Raw genomic sequence first — 20464 nt, 5'->3', positions numbered from 1 at the left:
TGACTTGCGTGAGGTATTATTGAAACACTATGTTAAATAAATGTTCTTTCATCATGCAGTAGATGAGGTTGCTGGTCCTCTTTTCCAAATCAAAACTCATTCCTCTAGGGTAATTTTTCTATCCAAATCCTATTCTGACCACGTCATAGATGGACATTTCTTTGTTAGGCAAGTTGTCTGCAAAGACAAATTAGGCAGCAGTCATTCAGTGCTCATTCAGTTCGCATAGATGCTTTAGCAATTCTTGTGATCCATACTGAGGATACATAGGGCTACAACAGATAAACCAGCCTCAGTTCCTTCTCTACTACATAGTCCTATGGAGACTAAATTCTGAAGCAGAGGGAACGGAGGGCAGGTAGTGGAGCACCCATAGGAACACAAATCTCAAAAATACTCATTACAGTACAAGGTAAGTAACCTCTCTTCATTTGAGTAGTGTCCATGTGGGTGCTTCACTTGACGTGATGCCTATCCAGAACCCTCTGACTCAGGTGGGAACTTTGGAAACTGGTCTAGAACTTTACAGACTGAAAAGGTAGCATGGACTGGGGGCAGAAGCTCCTTGCAAATGGGAGGGTGGGAGGGCAGTGAAGGGAGGTATGAGATTTGGCTGTGTATGGTGCAGCCAGTTCCTGGGGATTCCTACCTGCTCCTGGGCCTGTTCCAGCCCATCCAGGTCTTGCTTCTGAGCCTGAGCCTGGGCTACCTGGCTGGATCCCAGTCACTCCAGCCCCCACTATTTCCATTGCAGGCACTCTAACATCTGCTTTAGAGACATGCACCAAGGCATAGTGCCTTGAGATGTGAACAAAGGCCCATATAGCAGCTTTGCAGATTTCCACAATAGGAATATCATTCGGTAGGGCAGAGGTCCCCAAGGTGTGAAGGGCAGAAGGGTTTCTCTTTAGGTGGCTCAGATGGTCTACGGTAGATGGAGGAAAAAAACAGTTGCTTGCTTGGGGCAAAGTGGAGGCAGCACATGGAGCTAGGGTCTCTGCTTCCCAGGAGCTGGGTAAGGAGCCTGCACCGGCACCCACGGCACACCCAAGTTTTAGTCAGGAGTATTTTTAGTAAAAGTCCTGGACAGGTCACAGGTCATGATTTTTACTAAAAATACCCCTGACTAAAACTTAGCCTTAATCATGAGCTCCCACTCTGAATAGGAATCATAATTGCCTAACCTGCAGTGTGCCATGGAAAGAAGCAATACCAGCTTACTTTTGGCATTCACAGAGCAGCTTCACATGACAGACCATCGCTTTTGGGCTCGGGAAACAAGCACTGAGTGGTGGGATTACACCATTATGCAGGTCTGGGATGACAAGCAGTGGCTACAGAACTTCCAGATGTGGAAAGCCACCTTCCTAGAACTGTGTGCAGAGCTCACCTAGCCCTGAGGTGCAAGGACACCAAAATGAGAGCAATCCTCTGGATGGAGAAGCATGTGGTGAGTGCTGTGTGGAAGCTGGTGATTCCAGACTGTTACCAGTCTGTCATGAATCAGTTTGGAGTTGAGAAGTTGACCGTAGGGGCAGCATTAATCCAAGTGCGCAGAAACAGGTATTTGCATAATCAAACACTATTAGATGCTCCATCTCTGGCTAGGACAGTTCAAACTGAGGGCAGTTCATCCATTACAGCCATTTATACTTTGGTACAGGATACAAAGATAGCTATGGCACATGCACAGACTGAACAAGCACTGCAGCCAAAAATCTGATTGGCGCATAGTCACCTTAGGCGGAGTACCCATAGGGACACTGCTTGAAGAAGAATTTGAAGGTACTGTTACCTTGGAAGAGTGGGTCAGTTATTTAGCAATCAAAACTAAATTTCTTTGCATATCTGTCTATATGTATTCCATGTCTCTTCTAATCTTTAAAATGCTCTGGTTTGTGATTTGGTTTAAAACCTAGATTATTTGACAATGGACTCTATTGGTGAGGGAAAATAAATTTATTTAGTTCTACTCCGAACCCCCAGAGTGGCCTTCATTAAGGAATTTGTATAAATTTCTAGAGGATGAGACTATAAATCCAGGGTAACCTAGTAATATTTAGACCACCACAATTTTCTTGTTCAATGAAGACTGAGTGTTTGGGTGGATTAGAGCACTTCCATTCTATTATTTGACCTGACTGGCTTGACAGTTCCATAATTTGGAATAGCTACATCATCATGTTTAATGGATCTGTGCAAAGTATATATGTCACTTAATCTTTTTTTCTTATTCTATATAAATTCAAAACATTCTACCTTCCTTTTAAAGTTTTATGTTGGGAAGATTATAGTAAGATTTTTGAAACAAGAAAGATATCCTTCACAAAAATATTCATGTTGATTTTGTAGCTGTTCTTCCCAACCTAGAAGCTGCATACTTTCCCCAGCACTCCAGGTTGGTTTGTTTTGTTTTCCCCATGAAGTAACGGCTTGTCATTAAAATCATTCAGCTTTTCTGTGATGAGATTTGAATTCCAAGCTATTTTATAGAATATGTTGCCCAAGTGTTTTCTGGATGATGACTTCTCGGAGTACAGGGCAATTCTCCCTAGTATTTCACATTTGGCATATATTTACTTCAAAGCCCAATATTTTCCCAATCATGGATTCGACAGGGGAATGACAGGCGGATACCAACTCTACCCCCGTTGTTGTATTGCTACCTTGTCTAGTACAAATAAAATGAAAAGTCTATACCCGTGTCCTGCTAAGTTGGAGTGTGGCCAAGCGCTATATGTACATTTAAACACCACAAGGAAAAATGCATGCATACGCTTACCCAAGGTTCCTTCTACTGCACTGGGCTTATCTGTGCTTGGCTGGTGGGACTGGCTAGACTCCAGTGGAGTCTCAACCAAGTGTTGGCTCACAGCATAGGCATAGTTGGACCTGCACCCTGCTGCAGGTCCCCCATCCTCTTCTTCCTGCTTGCTGTTAACTGCAGGGGTCTCTGTCTCCAGTTCCTAAGAGGTATCTACAGTGGTCTGCAAGGTGCTGGTGGGGTCTCTGTCAAGTACGACATACAACTTGTTGTAAAAATTGGCAGGTCTGTGACTTGGCAGATCGACTGTTGGCCTTTCTGGCCTTGTAGTATGCCTGCTGATGTTCCCCATTGTACCCCCCAACCTACTTCCCCTGTGAAATTTTAGTAAATGTCCATGTTTCTATGACAATTCCCTATCTGTGCCTGCACAGTCTCTTCTCCCCACAGGCCCAAGAGATCCAATACCTCCCATCTGCTTCAAGCAGGAATGCATCTAGAGCATTGAGCCAGCCTGGGCAGTTTAGCACTTGCGCACAAAGAAAAGCTGCTAGGTGTACTCTCCAAGCTGGGCAAGCAGAAAAAGGCATTTCAAAATACAGAAGATTTTTAAAGAGAAGGCTTGGCTTCTAGTCTCTGAGCCCTGGGCACTGGAGTTCATAACTGTGAGACAGCTGCTGGAATACTGTTGAGGTTAAAAGAGATCACACAATGTCTACATTTGCACTGTGTCGACATCAGTAGGTCAAACCATGGCTCAACACTATTTGGGAAGGTGGTGTTACTGCGTCACTTTAATGGGGTACTCACATTGGCCAAAGAAAAATTTCAGTAGAGAGACATATACAGCTAGGTTGATGCTAGGAGACTTATGTCAATATAACTTTCTAGTGTAGACCAGGCCTTAGTTATTTTGGTGTATGTTTGTGGATTGTCTCCATGCAGATGCAAAATAATTAAGTTGGGTTTTATTTGTATCTTATTTTGGTGCAAGTTTGCATGTGAAGGAGATTGATGATAAACTGTTAATGATACTTTCCCATACTGCAGCAACAGCCTACGTTGACACACAATTAAGATAAACGGGTGTTCTGGTGGGTAGTTGAGGGAAGGGGAGTCCACACTCACCTTCTCCAGTAGACTGTGCAGAGCTTCAGTTTGTATTCAGTTCACATTTAGCAGGGTTTTTTTCATAGGCATTAGGGCTAAAAACTAAAAAAAATTAAAGCATAGACTGATTAACCTGATGTTGGAGTGCACGTGGCCCCCTCTGCGCCATTCTTTTATGTCTATCACTGATTATACTACTGCACCTTTCTTAAAAAAGCCTCAGTTTTTGGCCAGGAGCCACTCCTGTGGTTTGTCTTCCAAACTAGGAAAGTTACTATGGGTATGTCTACACTACCTGCCGGATCAGTGGCCAGCGATCAATCCAGTGGGCAGCGATTTATTGCGTCTAGTCTAGACATGATAAATCGATCCCCGAGCACTCTCCCGTTGACTCCTGTACTCCACCACTGCGAGAGGTGCAGGCGGAGTCGACAGGGGAGCGGCAGCAGTCGACTGACCGCAGTGAAGACACTGCGGTGAGTAGAATCTAACTAGATGCACGTAGCTGAAGTTGCGTAACTTAGATAGATTCCCCTCCTCCCTCCCCCATGTAGACCAGGCCTATGAAACATTTCATGCTGGTCTGTTTATTTGTTGGTAAGTTACAGGCTATTGTCTACAGCTGTATTTGGAAATAAATACAGCAATTCCTTTGTTAAGAGCAGTCTACGCTCCAAGTGCAATAGCATAGCAAAGAGAAACTTTGAAGACGGAAAAAACTGACAAAATATAGGAAATGTTAGTCAAATATATGTTTTTTGTTTTTAAACATAAGAACAATGTTATTTTATCTCATCTGGTAAACACTTAAGTCAGTTTTATTTGTTAGTGATAATTATTAAATGAAACAAACATTAAATGGCAAGAGTTTAAGACATGAGTCTAATTTCCAATAACCAATATGGCAACAAAAAAGACAAAATAATTAATCTGCAAACTGCTTTCATCTGCTATAACTGTACTTAACATTGACAAAGGACATGACAATGGTCATTTGACTATCGTTCATGTTTCAAACACTGCTTGTCCCTGCTGTCCTCTTAACTACTTTCAGAAGACTGGACATTCATCTTGTTCATGCTGCCTATGTTAATGTCTTTGGCTGGTCCAGAGAACTGCAATTCATCTCTGAACAAAAACTGTGTGCATTACTATAATGAATACCTAGTTTCTTCTAGCCTAAGACCTTAAATCCTGAACCTTTCCATTAATATGGGTCTTCAAGCTGTGGGTAATAGGTCTGGTGACATTTTTATTTTATTATTTTTTTAAGTTACTAGTTGCGTTTTTGATACAAAAACCATATAAATATCCCCTTTGAGAATCAAGAAGGCATCTAGATGTTTAGATTTTTAATGATCTGTCAGTCTAAAACTCTAACAACATTTTACTCAAATGATTCGGTCTTGGATATAGCGTGTTCTGATTCTCTTCAAAGTGAACAGGTACGTTATGCAATAGTTATCATACCTGATTGTTGTTCACTGAACCCCAGTACTCAGGCACAAATTACAAGCATCTTAGTTCTTAATTGCTAATACCCCAGTATCAAAAATATGTACTATACAAAGAACCTCAAATATGCCAAAACAATCTGATCATGAAAATTCACACTTAATACATTTTCTCCCTGAAAAATAAACAGGGCTACCAAGAGGTCTCAGAAGTTAGAGATGGGAGCGGAAAAGATATTACAGGTTTCATGCCTGACTTATTGCTACAGGATTACTACTTAAAGGGTCATCTGGCCTGTTCTTAATCACTCTTGGAAGTCCCAAATTACAAAGGTACATATAAGCACAGGGGGAAAAAAACAATTAGTGTAATACAAAAATGATACCCAACAAAGTTAGATAAGTCCTTATAAATACATAAGGAAATCAGCTACACTATAAAGAGACTCAGTTTAAAAGCACAAGTTCCAAAAGCACCAACAAACATGTCAAATGTCTTGATTTTTAAGTCAGGACAAGTCCAATTATGAAATCTTAAAAAAAATCCAAACCCCACAACATACCTGGCAAAGTTTTGTTCTCTATTCTTCCCACACAATATCAGATTGTGCAGGCAAATTCCATATATTATAAGTACACAGTATCTGTTTACAGCCAACCCTCAGAGATTTTATATTTGGATCTCGACAGCAAGCAACAGTTCTGTACCAATTAAATATACTTTATACGATTTTTAAAAAAATGTAAATATAGCCCATTTGCACATCCACGTGGAGTGTCCCAGATTTACGTTACATCTAATCATGAGGATTGTTACTAAAATATTTGCTTGGGTTTAAGAGGTATATGGCTTAACTTTACAATGCACATAGTAAATGCTACAGTTTGCTTAGAGGTAATGAGTCCTGGCCTTTTTTCAGTGATTGTATTAAGTGTAAAGTTTCGGAACCTTAGGAAATCTTAAATTTAACAATTCTTCTTTTATGCTGGAGATGGAGGAGAGTTGGTTCATTTTTTTAGAAACAAAACCCAGTTTAAAATCTATTACTAAACTTTTTTTTAATAAATCTTAACATTTTTTAGTGTTGGTAGCATTACAACTTTGGTGTTGGGTTAGCTCTAGCAAATCAGATTATACGTAGTATAATATATGCTGTCATTTATATTAAAAGAGGTATTCTGTAAGAAAAAATATTAATTCCATTTCCAATGGTAAGCTTGTGGGGTCTGATGTCCCACCATGGATCACAGGAATCAGAGCACTGTCCAGGTCATTTAGATAATGCTGTGGAAGAAGTTGGCCTCCAGATCCTAACTGATACTCAACCTAAAATAAAAAGAATTATATTAAATTGATATATTACATATTATATATTAATACAAGCCAAAAGTAGAGGTGCAGTAGATGCACTGTGCAAACATCACCATCGGTATAAAACAAATTTCAGCTCAAGTTTTCTATTATAAAAAGTGGTATTGAAGAGACTTTGGGCAAGTCAACACATTCACTGGCAAGAAGGTTTTGTGTTTAGAACTGAGAGAGACATCCTTCTGCTCACAGAGTAACCTGCCTTCAACACTGCAAGGTACTGCTAGTTCAAGATGCAAGCAACCAGAAATATTGTGAATTAGTTACTTAATGACAGACCATTGAAAACTATCAAACTTTAAACAAAAACCACAAGTTTAAATTGTGGTGATCTGTAAAACTTCTACATCTCTCTCAGCTAAGATCTTGAAACATGACCTAGAGTAGTTTCTCTAGGAGCAACAGGGATTGAGTCTAATTCTCAGACTTGTGTTCTGACCTCTTCCCAGGTACATCCATTGCTGGTAATGGACTTTGCATTTGGCGATGTGGGAAGGTTTAAAAGGGCTAGAGAAGCTATACCTAAATACCATTATTTTAAGGTGGTGATATTAAATAATGTTATATATCTGTAATAAACAAAAATTACCATATCGGTATCAATGGAGACTCTGAGACCTAGCTTATTCATCCCATTATTTTTCAGCGTTTTGAGATGTGGGCAAAGAGCAGCACTGCAAGCTACAGCAATCTCTTTTGCAAACTGATAGGGTGTTGCACTGGATAGCTCATGGTCCTTTCGGATATAGAACACCTGAAAGTATAGTAAGGACACGACATGATTAGTGGCTTTTTTGTAAGAATTTCAAAGTTGTCAAAATGGCTCAATGTACAGTATCACTGCTTAAGATGCAGTCAAATTACCTATACTTGTTTATTGGCAAAAGACTTTCAGCTTTGGAATTGGGTAGTTTATCAGTAGCAAGACAGTTCTAATATAACTGTCCATTTTTATTATATATATTATGATAGTGCCCAAATGTGCTAGATGCTTTCCAAAACTAGGAAGAGACAAGAAGTCCCCAAACAGCAAATACTGTGTTAGTACTGTTGGAAATTATCCCCACAATTAAAACACTTGGTGAATTAACAAGTAGCCATGACAATAACTGGATTAGAAGTTTCATAATTGCATCAAAAGTTTAAAAAAAAAAAAAGGAAAATATATCACCCCTTTTTAAAAAAGAAAAATCGCTTCTATCCACACATTTGATATGAAAGTCAGAGAGAATGTCAAGAACATAGTTGGCATGTTCCTACGGCTGCATGCCAAAAGTGAACTAGTTTCTGTGGTAGCACCTTCCCTTTTTCAGTATTAATGCTATTTAGAACAACAATTGATATAAATAAATCTGATATTTTAACATATAAACAAACTATTTACTAGTATTAATTTACTTACTTCGGTACACTTCATAAGTTTTTCCTCAGTTTCAAAATCTCCCTGTAGTATTTTTTCACTTTGAATTCCTTCCATTGACTTTCCATCTACTGGGCTTATAACTCTATAGAATAAGTGTATAATAAATTAAAACCGAACCAGAGCATTCTTTCATCTAAAAATCAACTTAAAAACCCATTGCTTTAAGTTAAATCAAACTTCAAAGAATAAAATTACAGCTCTTCTCAATATATAAATAAAATTTGTAGTATCAAAATACATACAAAAAGAGAGGCCATGGTATGTGGATGTTTTACACTGTAAACATTTCCTATTTCCATTCTATATACATTTAACCCCTATCTCAGTTCTAGATAAACACACACACTTTACATATGAGTACCTAATAGACTAAGATTAACCAGATCAGTAGATCTCCAGCTTTTCCTTCTATTTCCTAAGAGAAGCTTTTATGGACCACCTCCCTGGGGCATTGTGTGTATGTTCTGGTTGGTCCTATGAGTCACTAGAAAAAGGACTAAGTCAAGACCATAATTTGAGAACCACTGTTCTATGATATTTAATTATAATGAAAGAGACACTAATTTTGAACACTAATGATTTATTCAGACACACTATAACTAGGGCCCTACCAAATTCGCAGTCCATTATGGTCAATTTCACAGCCATAGGACATTAAAATTGGTAAATGTAATGTTTTCAGGTGTTTAAATCTGAAATTTCACAGTGTTGTAACTGGGGGGGTCCCAACCCAAAAGGGGAATGGGGGAGTCCACAAACCTGATGTAGGGGATCATGGGATTGCCACCCTCATTTCTATGCTGCCTTCAGAGCTGGACTCTGAAGGCAGCAACCGCAGAGCTTCCTGCAGCTGCAGGAGGTGGGTCTGATTCAACATCTCACACACACACACACACACACTGTTTGTGTGTGTGTGTGTGTGTGCGCGCGCGCATGCGCGTGCGTGCACAGGAGATGGATAAGTCCTGTCCCTCCTCTGCCCAGCTGGAGCTAGGAGCCCCCTTTGCTGAAGCACTCCTAGGAACAAGGGGACATCGGATTTCACAGGGAAGGCTTATTTCATGGTCTGTGACACATTTTTCACGTCCATGAAATTTGTAGGGCCCTAACTGTAACAAAACATTCTCTAAGCCATCTAAAATTAAACTCTTAATCAGTGGTTTTCAACCTGTGGTCCATGGACCCACAGGTCTAGGATTTCCAAAGAGGTCCACACCTCCAAATGAAATTTTGTAGGAGTCCACAAACGAAAAGAGGTTGAAAACCATTGTCTTAAACCAATTCATATGTTATAGTACTGTTAGTGCCCTGACAGTCTCAGCCACGGCGGTGGGAAGGGGAATCTTGCAGCCCTCACTGAGTAGCCCCCCTCTATCTAACGAATGACACTGTTGAACTCTGAAGGGAGCCAACCAGTCCTCGTCAGACAGATGGACTGTGACTAAAAACAGGGAACACCATAAGAAGACCCTCTTCCCACCGCTCCCAAACCAGGCAGTTATTAAAATCTCAGAAGACCATTATAGTCTAAAGTTGTTCTCATAGTGATATCTAGAGGCGCACAGGCAGTTTTCACTCCTATTTCCTTGGCAGCTTTAAATAGCAAGATATTGGTTTTAATTACAATACTTTATTTTCCATTCTTTAAATATCCACATTTCAAGAGAGGTGGGAAGAGAAGAGAAAATTCCAACCATCACACAGCTTTAGTAACAAATATTCATACCCTTGGTTTACTTTTTCTTCACTCTCTACCCAGCAAATATCTACATATTCTTTTAGTTCTTCTGCATCTATTTTACCACATGTAATTTTAAAGTCCTTTTTGTCCCTTAAAGCTTGACGTAGACCTTCCATCATCTCTGGAGTTATTTGTACCATTAGTCCATCTAAAAGAGAAACAGTAAAAGTTCCCACTTTCCTTTAGAGAACAAAAAGGGAAGATTACTTTAACAGAACCTTGCCTAGTCAACTGATCTTCTTGAATTGTTTAAGAAATGCAACTTCACAAGCCTGTAAGGAGAATATTTACTTTTTTCCTCATCACAATGTGAAATGCTATATGAAAAATTGTTAGTTCAATTTTCAAAGCTTTTTTGGTGAACAAAAAGGTAGACTAATGGAGCTGACATTCCATCTAATCAAAGTTTATTTCATGAAGCTCGAACAACTTAGTGAGCCACAATATGTGACACAAAAGTAGAGGTAAAAACTTAAGCATACAGGAAACAACTGAATTGAATTCTCCTATAGGCTTCTCATGTTGAAATTCTTTACAAAATGACAGGTATTAAGTAAAGAAGTCCAAAAAAGCCACATAGTGAAAGTGTCCTCAAACAAATTTACATATAATGATTTATGCGCAAATATTTTTTTTTTTAAGTTACAAACCTTAAAGAAAAAGTTTAGTTTACAATGGGATAAACTCTTAATCATTTCAGTATTACGCAGAGTAGTGTTCCAACACCAATTCTTTGCCTCTTAACAAGGAATCATTTAAGATGCAATTCATACCTTCAACTATACTTGATTTAGCAAGAAATCCTGAAGATGTTTTTAGGGCTCCATTGAATACTACAAAACTTGCACCTGTAACTAAACACAGAAGTAAACACATCAGGTACTTCATATTGTCCATTTTTATACTTAGTGAGTTAGAAGTCTCTTTGAAAGTGTAAAGCACTATACATCAAGTGCTAAATATTATGCTACACTGAAAGTGCGCATAAAAGTTCCTCAGTTATAGGACGATGTGCTGATGTGGCTCTTGCTAGCGTCAAGAGAATTCACTCCTTGAAATAAGGCCTAGAAAAATGCATTGATTTTGCTAACTTTTTGAGTTTTAGGAAGACATGCAGCATCCCAACAAGATGCTGGCAGTCATACAGGCACAGTAGCCAAAGAAGAAAACTGTGAAAGAATAGAAAATATGTAGGACCTAAAATTTGTTTCTTGCTTATACATGAAGTTACCTCTAAAATTAGGTTTTAATTTCTGGAACATTCTATTAAGTAAAATAATGAATCCACTTTAAATGGCACTAAAACCTGTAAAAACCCATTTACTTCACCATTAAATCTTCCCCTTGTCACTACAGACTACTTGTGTGAGCTTGCTAGGCATTGATTAATGCAGGGGTCGGCAACCTTTCAGAAGCGGTGTGCCGAGTCTTAATTTATTCACTCTAATTTAAGGTTTCGCGTGCCGGTAATACATTTTAATGTTTTTTAGAAGGTCTCTCTCTATAAGTCTATACATTATATAACTAAACTAGTGTTGTATTGTAAAATAAACAAGGTTTTCAAAATGTTTAAGAAGCTTCATTTAAAATGAAATTAAAATGTTGATCTTACGCCGCCGGCCCGCTCAGCCCGCTGCTGGTCTGGGGTTCTGTTCACCTAGGCCGGCAGTGGGCTGAGCGAGGCCTGCGGCCGGGACCCCAGCTGGCAAGGGACCGTCAGCCAGAACCCCAGACCAGCAGCGGACTGTGCGGGGCTGGCAGCCAGGACCCAGAGGGCTGGGGGCGGGCTGGAGTCAGGGCTGGAGGTGTCAGGGCAGAGGGGGGGGCTAGGTATGGGTGGAGGTGCCAGAGTCAGGGCTAGGGTTGCGGGGGGGGGGGGGGGGGAAGGAGTCAAGCAGAGGGCTGGGTGTGTATGAGGGAGATACAGGGCTCAGGGCAGGGGCCTGGGGGTGTGTGCAGGGCTCAGGGCAGAGGGCGTGGTGTGGGGGGGGGAGGGCTGGGTGACTGCCCCCCTAAGAACTCCCAACCCCACTGCTCCTTGTCCCCTGACTACCCTCTCCTGGGACCCCTGCCCCCAACTGCCCCCCAGGACCCCACCCCCTATCTAAGCCTCCCTGTTCCTTGTCCCCAGACTGGACTCTACCCCCTACCTGTCCCCTGACTGCGCCCACCCTTATCCACACTCCCATCCCCAAACAGATCCCCTGGACTCCCATGCCCCATCCAACCGCTCCCCGCCCCCTGACAGGACCCCCAGAACTCCCGACCCATCCAACCGCACCCCCCCCCACTCCCTGCCTGCCCCAACCCCTCTCCACACCCCCGCCTCCTGACAGGACCCCAGAACTCCCAACTCATACAACCCCCAGCTCCTTGTCCCCTGACCACCCCTCCAGAGACCCCACCAACCCTAACTGCCCCCAGGACCCTCCTTGCTCCCGGTCCCCTGACTGCCCTGACCCCTATCCACCCGCTGCCCTCTCACACACCCCCCCATCCAACCCACCCTGATCCCTGTCCCCTGACTGCCCCCACCCCTTATCCAACACCCCCAGCCCTGGGCCCTTTACTTTGAGGCTCCACACAGAGCCAGACATGCTGCCCCGCGGAAGAGCACAGCCCCGGCCCTCAGAGCGCTGCGCGTGGCGGCGGCAGAGCTCCGGGTGAGCGGGGAGCGTGTCTGCCTCCCCGCAGAGCCAAACGCTGCCCCGCGGGAGCGCGCAGCCCCAACCCCCAGAGAGCTGCAAGCGGCGCCAGGGCTCCAGGGGAGGGGAGAAGGCAGGGGAGGGGCCTGCAGCTTGCTGCACTCGGCCCAGCGCTCCGGCCTGGGAGCGCGGCCCCCGCGGCTTGCCGTGCCCGGAGAGTGGGGCCATTTGCCCACCCCGTGTGCATGGCTATGCTTCTGCTCCCTGCCCCCGCGGGGGGAGCAGAGGGCAGAGGAGAGCGGGCTGGGCTGGGCAGGATTTTTAATGGCATGCTGGAGTCCCGGCAGGCTCCAGCGTGCCATTAAAAATTGGCACGCGTGCCATAGGTTGCCGACCCCTGGATTAATGTTTTCAAAGCACTATATAAACAAGAATTTAACTACTGTTAATTACTCTTATTAGTCTCTAGCCTAAGATGTAACTAGATAGATGTAAAAGATATGTAACCATCTAGAATCTGAAAGATATTCTGCAATTTATAGCAATTTTAAGAGTGTCAAAGTAATGGACCAGAAGCTATTCAACAGCACGCCTTTAAAATGTAAGCTGATCTAAGAACTGTATGATGTGGTCATAAAATACAAAAAGCTTCTGAAAAGGGACAAGTAACAGGAGTGAAATTTGAATAATTTAGTGTAAATGGAATGTTAAGTGGAGGTTGTCAAACAATGCTTTATGTAATTAAAGTATTTTTGTTACCACTGAATGTCATACATATATGTCATGTACCCTTTTATTATTGTTTAGCTGCTTTGTATTGTGGTCAAGGCGTTTGACATTATACTGGATCATCTGCCCACACAAACTACAGGAATATACACCTTTTGTTCCTAGTAATCCCCTAAAACATTTGAGTGCACAAACCAGTTTCGGAGGTTTGATAGAACACTAAAAACATAATAAGCCACTTACCTCTCCTAGGGCAGCCAGTAGCACTGTTTGCTTGTGTCTGATAGACTCCATCACTCTGTACACAAACTAAGTGAGAATCTGCTTCAGTGCTAAAACTGGCTCCAATGCTAATAACATGCTCATTAGAAGAATGTATTACTTTCATTACCTGCAAATATAAAATGTTCATTTAGAAACTGACATTTCTGCAACAAAATCTTGCTCTGTTTTGTTAAATTCTCTGTGGACTCTGGTTGTGTAACAGCTAAGTAGCATTTTTCAGGTAAAATGCTGTATTACAAAAATAACTGCCTCTATATGTGAGCATTAGCTTTCTCTATAAACAGCTGAAGTATAATTTACATTTTAAAATCTTTTTTTAGAATGGATTTTTTATGGAACTTGCAATAGCTTATCGTGGTAAATTTATATGAACTCGTGACCATAACTTCAAAGTTCTACTGACTGGGAAAAGTCAGTCTGAGTCAGTAGTCCCCGACCAAGTATACTACCAAATAGTAAGGATCTCCCAAGAGACCTTCATTTTTTATGTATAGGACAACCCAGTTTGCAAAATCTAGAAGAATCCTAAAGCTTCATAGCCTAATAGGGTCCCTAAAAACAGAACAAGAGTTTATTAATCGTTTCTATCATAGTTCCAAGCAGATCTACAGTAAATGTGCAAAACCAGTATGAATTTTGAGAAGACTGAAATTTGCAAAAAACTATTTTTTTATATATATATATATATATATATATATATATATATATATATATATATATATATATATATATATATATGTAAAGCCACTTTTAAACTAGAACAAAACTTCACAGTAGAAGAAGCTGAAGGCCTAAACATCCTTGGAAGAAATTTCAGTGAAATCTTTTTCCTCCTCATTTCTATTACCAATTAGCACCTATACTAATCACCAATCTTCCTGCTTAACATCCCAGCATGACCTAGGCAATATTGCTCACTTATTAGCACTAAAGCAGGGAGTTAGTCTATAGGGAAAAAGATGCTTGGGGTTTTTTTTTTTTTTTGTTAGACACTCAAAGTTTAAGAATTGAAAAATTAGTCCACTGAATAGTGAACAAAGGCAATCATAGGCCTCTCTGATTTGGAGAAGACAATACCCTCCAATGAGGTGTTTTGCATTTTGCAGCTTCTAGTCAAATTGGCTCACAGTGTTCTTGTCAACTTCTCATCTTTAAGATTTCAGAGGTACTATAGAAGGAAAACGGAAAGGTTAGATTTCCTGAATAAATTAGTATGATCTACAAAATTATACTCACTTCATCGTATCTTCTCAGAGGGATTTTAATGCAGCTTTTACCCATTTCCATATGGATAAATAAATTATCTATGGTATGCAAGGTATATTGATAATTTCTAAGGTCCTGTAACAAACAAAATACTTTATTAACTGACTGTTTAAGCAGCATAAAGTTTTAACCACTGACATCCCATCATTTCTAAAAACCAAACACACTGCATCACTTAAAATCTACCCATAACACAGTCTTCAGAAGTTTACTTGAGCTAAAGGAATCTCAGTTAGCTGCAGTAGTACTGTTACTGGTGAGTGTGCCCATACTAGGAAAAACAAAAGTGATTTTTTTAACCATGTGTTAGTTAACACATGGTCACACACGGTAAATTCCTATTGTGGCCAATGCAGTTACAGTTTTATGTAGCATTTACTAGTGTTTACCTTTCACCTGTTAACACATGTTAAAACTACAACTGCCTTGTCCATAGTAGGATTTTACTATGTATTAGCTAACACATTGTAAAAACCCTTTTCCCTAGTAAACACAAGCTCTGCAGGCCAGTTACCACAAGGCAACAATCAGAAATAGCCATCTAATATACCATAAGCTTCAGCTGGACTGTATCATTTTAGCAATATTAAGGATGTTCCTGTCAAATGATTTCTTTAAACAGAAAGCTAGTGATCACCTTAACTAAGGATACTGCCATCTCTACATAACGTTGAGTTTTACAGTAAAACTGTTTAAATATAGTACTTTGTAATTCTCACCACATTTTTTTGTCCTCAGGGCACTCTTGGGAGACAAATATTCTTCTTATTTCCATTTTACAGAGAGGGAAACATGCTAAGTGACTTGCCGGATATGAACTATGGTCTAATTGAGCAGTGTAACAGAAAGTAAGTAATCTAATCATCTCAACATACTAGTCGGTAGCTCCAGATCTTGTCAAAACAAACAGATTAAAACAAAGCTAGTTTTTATAAACAAATCAAAAAAGGGGTAGCTAAGGTTTCTAAAAAGGGAACTTAGCCCAAAACACTTGTTCTTATTTCAGCTTTCCAGAAAACTTCTACCCTGGGCCAAGAAACTGACATTTAACATGCTTCAAATTTAACCAATTTGGTTATGTTAAAGAGTGTCAAGCCGGCATCAACCTGAACTACAGAGATTACTGTCTATTCAAAAATCTTGCCAGCAATAGTTATCACCATTCAGCTGAAAAAGTTGTTGTCTCTTCTGGGCATGCCCTCTAAATAGTTTTAACCCTGCCAGATCTAGTTTGGATAAAATGGATAAAAGTCCAGTGTTATGTGTTGTTACAGAGGACAAAAGATTTAATTATGATCAAGTCCAAGTACGGCCTTACTAGAGAATGCTCATACTCTTAAATGAAGTAGTTTGTAGTCTCCAGCTTGTTTACATTTCTCTAAAAAAATGTGTAGGTGAGCTGTTTGCAATAAATCATATCAAGGCAGCATGCTGTAGCAAGCAATTAAATTTAGATCATGTCACATTACTGCTGCAATAGCCTGAAGAGAAAAAGTTTATCACTCACAAACCCAAGTCTCCTAGATATCAGCAGAGCCAGTCACCAGATTATTGCCTAAAGCTTTCTTACTGAAAGAGCTGATTAATATTAACTACTTATTTTAAATGAATAAACCAAAGTTCTATTAGTATACTTCAATATCAATAACTAATCTGAAAGGCACAACTTAATACTATTCTAATAGAGTATTACATTGTGTGAATAGACTGAAGTCTAACATGCACGTCACACCTAAATTAAACTGTGTTAGAACATTTTTCGCTAAAAGACAAATAGTTCAACTTCAACTTCAAAATTGTGAGGGTAACTTCACACTCATCTGATGTATAATTAGGAGGGTAAGGAAAATTATGTAAAACACTGTTTACTCACAACAAGTAAATTCATGATTGTATGTCCTATCTCCCCAAAGAAAGGCTTTCGGTGTCTGATACTTGTTACAGGAGTTGGGTATGCTTTCACGGGAAGAAAAGAACACTGTTACACATAAAGACCAAGCAAATACTCTAACCCAATTAAAATATGTGACTTTAAAAAAAATAAAAATAAAAATAAAAAAAGGTCAGATGCAGCCTTTCATTCTTTATTTTATGTAAAATGATAGACTTCAGCACTCATTGCAGGGAAATGGTGTCAGAAAACAGACAGTATCTGTGCTTACTCTGATTCAGCAGCACAAGATGCCTGTATAGCAAATATGAAAGAACAGCAGTCCCTAAAAGCAAGAAGAGTGCCACAGAAGAGTTGCATTGCAGTGGCAACGGCCAGCCTGTAAACTGGAGTGAATTCCATTCTCCACTTAGACTGTGAGAAAGGTGGTCAATAAGTTTCCACATGTCTGAGAGCAATTAAATGCACAACTAATCATCAGTGGGATTTGTGTATCTTGCTCCTTCTACCCCATTTTGTACATCCAAAAGCTATATTTTTATGGAATTGACACTGAAAAGTTCTCTCACCTTATGGAGAAACTTGATTACTAATGACCGATATGGAACTGAAGAATTTAATCCATAATGTATTAGACACTGGTATTAGATTTACATTAATAAGATCATAAAGCTCTGTTTTCAGAACACTTCACAAATATTAAATCTGATCATTCAAAAAGGATTCAATATATTGTTTTACATATACACAATCTAAGCTCTTTTGTCAGTACACTCAGATTCCGTATCATAGACTGGTTTAGCAAAGTTTGTTTCTCCTGAAACAAAATTTGAAAAATCAATATTTGATGGTCAAATCCTACCATTTACACACATCTACCCTGATGAAGTTGATAGTGTTTCAAGAGGTGTCCAGCAGCACAGAATTTGAACCATAGTTTATAAAGCTATCTTTTTTTTTTTTTTAAACAAACAAGTTTGATGTACAAAGTACAAATTTAAGTCCCCAGCCTTTGAAGAAACACTTGTATTTAATTTTGGAAAGCAATGGCATTCACAGTACATAAAGTTAAACACGTGCATAAGTCTTTACAGGATTGGGCCTTAACATGCATACTTAGTGTTAAAACTCACCCCCGTATTCTGCTCCCAATCTCAACATTAAGCGAATTGGAAAAACCTTTGCCCATGGTATTTCCAGTTTCTGAATGAGAATGCCACAAAGGAAAGGATTATTTGGTAACAGGAGATTGTCAAGTTTCTGAAAAGTTGGTGCAACAAACAGGAATCCTCCATGATCCTTGCTACCAAGAAAGCTTTCAGTGAAGGTAAAATTTTCCAAGTTTCCTATGTATTTTCCTGGTGAAAGAGAGAGAGAGAGAGAGAGAGTTAAAATCTTCACCATAAAAAAACAAACATGTTAAGTATGAATTCTTATACATGTTGGTACCTGGAAGAAATCCACCCATTATTATGTGAACACTGTCTCTCTTGTGCATTTTTGAAGTAACAGGGTGCATATTGCAGCTTTTCAGGATAACAGGATACAGACCTCTGCCTCCCATCTCTATTGAAGTCCTTTATAGTTTTGTACAATGCATTACTGAAGAACTTGCACATTAAAAAATTGCCGTTTTTAGAAGCCAAATGTTCGAGACAATATTTTTAGCACTTTTGGTACTATTAACATGGTATTGAATTTTATTCTATCACTTCATAAGTGAATAGAACCCAGTTTCAAAACACCCTTTTTCAACTCAGACAGATCTTTTTAATAAAACTAATTTACAAAACAATTAACACTTCACAAAAATTCTGTTAGGCAAGTCTATGTACATACAATTAGTTAACTTTTGCAAATTAAGCTCTAATTCAAGAATACATTTAAGCATGTGCCTAACTCTATTCAGGATAGCACTTGTCTTCCAGAATCAGCGCACAAAGGATTTACACCTATGACCCATCATACCAAAGTATTAGGAAAAAAAGAAAAAAAGAAAAAAAAAAGAGGATAAGACAAAAATGCAATGAGGCAGTTTATAGGCGATCTAATACAAAAAAAGGGACACGTTCCTAAATTAAATCCCCTATATTGCTTTGACAGAATCTGAGGAAATAGTTATGAGCACTGAGAACTTTCAAACAAAATTAGTAGGAACCCTCTAAGAATGCAACACCATTTATTTCCTGCTTTGTGTTAAAGTCAGCAATAAGACACTAATTTTAAAGCTACAAATTAAAACTCCGTACCTTTCACTGCATCCTTATATATGTCAACAAACAACGTGAAGATTTCTTTAGGAACAGCATCTTCATTTGGCAAACATAGCAACATAATGATAATTTCTGCCTGACCCAAGCTATGTAATCCATTTGTTGAGAAGTACCAGTACTTTTCTGAAGAATCTTAGTGATAAGAAAAAATATTTTTTTTTAATTCACATATATGATACTCAGTCTTGGAATCAAAGATATTAGAAATTGGAATAAATAATCTTTGGTCCTCTGTCCCTTTAATCTGACCACTGCAATATTGCTGTCTACAATTTTTTTTTTTTTTTTTTTTAAACTGAAATTTCAGAAGGCACTGGATAACCAACTGCACAGGAGAGAGAGTAACTCTCACAGGGACACTCTTCTCAGGCTATATTGTCTAGAGACCCGGGGGAAACACCATAAATGAAAAATACTGGAGAAGATGGTTCAATAATGGGCATAAAAAAAAAAAATCTGATAGGATACAGGTTCTGAAGCAACCGTACACACTTGCTTCCTCACTGAATCAAGGTGCTAATTAAAGGAAGTTTTAATTGCAAAGGCAAACTTCACTATGGAGCCCCGGGCACAGGCTTGTCTCTTTGAGCGAAACAAGTAGTACATCTTCATTTATCATATCCTCTTGCATAAATAAGTATGTTGCACATTTGCAGCACACGCAGGTGCCACACTTATTTCTGTTTAAGTGACTAATGAAAAGACATCAAAAACTCAATCAATTTTAAATAAAAAGGCCAGAAGGAACCATTGTGATCATCTAGTCTGACCTCCTGTGTAACACAGGCCATAGAACTTCCCCAAAATAATTCCTAGAGCATCTCTCTCAGAAAAACATCCAATCTGGATTTAAAAATTGTCAGTGATAGAGAATCTACCACAGCCCTTGGTAAGTTGTTCCAATGGTTTATTACCCTTACTGTTAAAAATTTTCCTTACTTCCAGTCTGAATTTGTCTAGCTTCAACTTCCAGCCGTTGGATCATGTTATATATTTTTATGCTAGATTGGAAAGCCCATATTATTAAAAATTTGTTCTGTACATAGGTATTTACAGACTACATTTTAAGTCACCCTGAACTTTCTCTTTGCTAAGCTAAATAAACTGAGCTCCTTGAGAGTCACTATAAGGCATACTTTCTAATCCCTTAATCATTCTTGTAGTTCTTCTCTGATCTCTCTCCAAGTTATCATCATTCTTGAATTGTGGACACTGGAACTCAGCAGTATTCCAGCAACAGTTACACCAGGTCCAAATACAGGTGTAAAATAACCTCTCCACTCCTACTCAAGAGGCCCAGGTTCACATTAGCTCTTTTGGCCATAGCACCACACTAGAAGCTCATGTTCAGCTGACTCTCCATCACAACTCCCAAATCTTTTAAACAGATATCTTAAGTTGCTGTAAAATGAACAGAAGCATCCTTTCATTATTTACACAGCAGGATCTCCAGAGCTTTATTCAAACCTACAGATAAAAAAATCCCAATTAGACAGCACCATACACAAATAAGC

General features: G+C 39.4%; 1 protein-coding gene across 4 annotated transcripts in view; it reads right to left on the bottom strand.

The window, feature by feature from the left end:
• Nucleotides 1-4611: 4611 nt before the first annotated feature.
• ZFYVE16 (zinc finger FYVE-type containing 16) overlaps nucleotides 4612-20464 on the bottom strand; it is a 50324-nt gene continuing 34471 nt past the window's right edge. For all 4 annotated transcript variants that reach the window (XM_039545114.1, XM_039545115.1, XM_039545112.1 and 1 more), the window contains exons 9-18: nucleotides 18927-19082; nucleotides 17811-18035; nucleotides 16660-16742; nucleotides 14757-14861; nucleotides 13479-13626; nucleotides 10635-10715; nucleotides 9847-10009; nucleotides 8100-8202; nucleotides 7287-7451; nucleotides 4612-6655 (exon numbers count right to left, since the gene is read on the bottom strand). In XM_039545114.1, the coding sequence (XP_039401048.1) occupies nucleotides 6494-6655; nucleotides 7287-7451; nucleotides 8100-8202; nucleotides 9847-10009; nucleotides 10635-10715; nucleotides 13479-13626; nucleotides 14757-14861; nucleotides 16660-16742; nucleotides 17811-18035; nucleotides 18927-19082 (1391 nt within the window). In that variant the 3' untranslated portion in view covers nucleotides 4612-6493. The remainder of the gene's footprint in view (nucleotides 6656-7286; nucleotides 7452-8099; nucleotides 8203-9846; nucleotides 10010-10634; nucleotides 10716-13478; nucleotides 13627-14756; nucleotides 14862-16659; nucleotides 16743-17810; nucleotides 18036-18926; nucleotides 19083-20464) is intronic.

The sequence above is a fragment of the Mauremys reevesii genome, linkage group 6 (genome assembly GCF_016161935.1).
Source record: "Mauremys reevesii isolate NIE-2019 linkage group 6, ASM1616193v1, whole genome shotgun sequence".
NCBI classification, from domain to species: domain Eukaryota; kingdom Metazoa; phylum Chordata; order Testudines; family Geoemydidae; genus Mauremys; species Mauremys reevesii.
The sequence above is the reverse complement of the archived record's forward strand: the minus strand, read 5'-3'. Positions and strand labels throughout refer to the sequence as shown.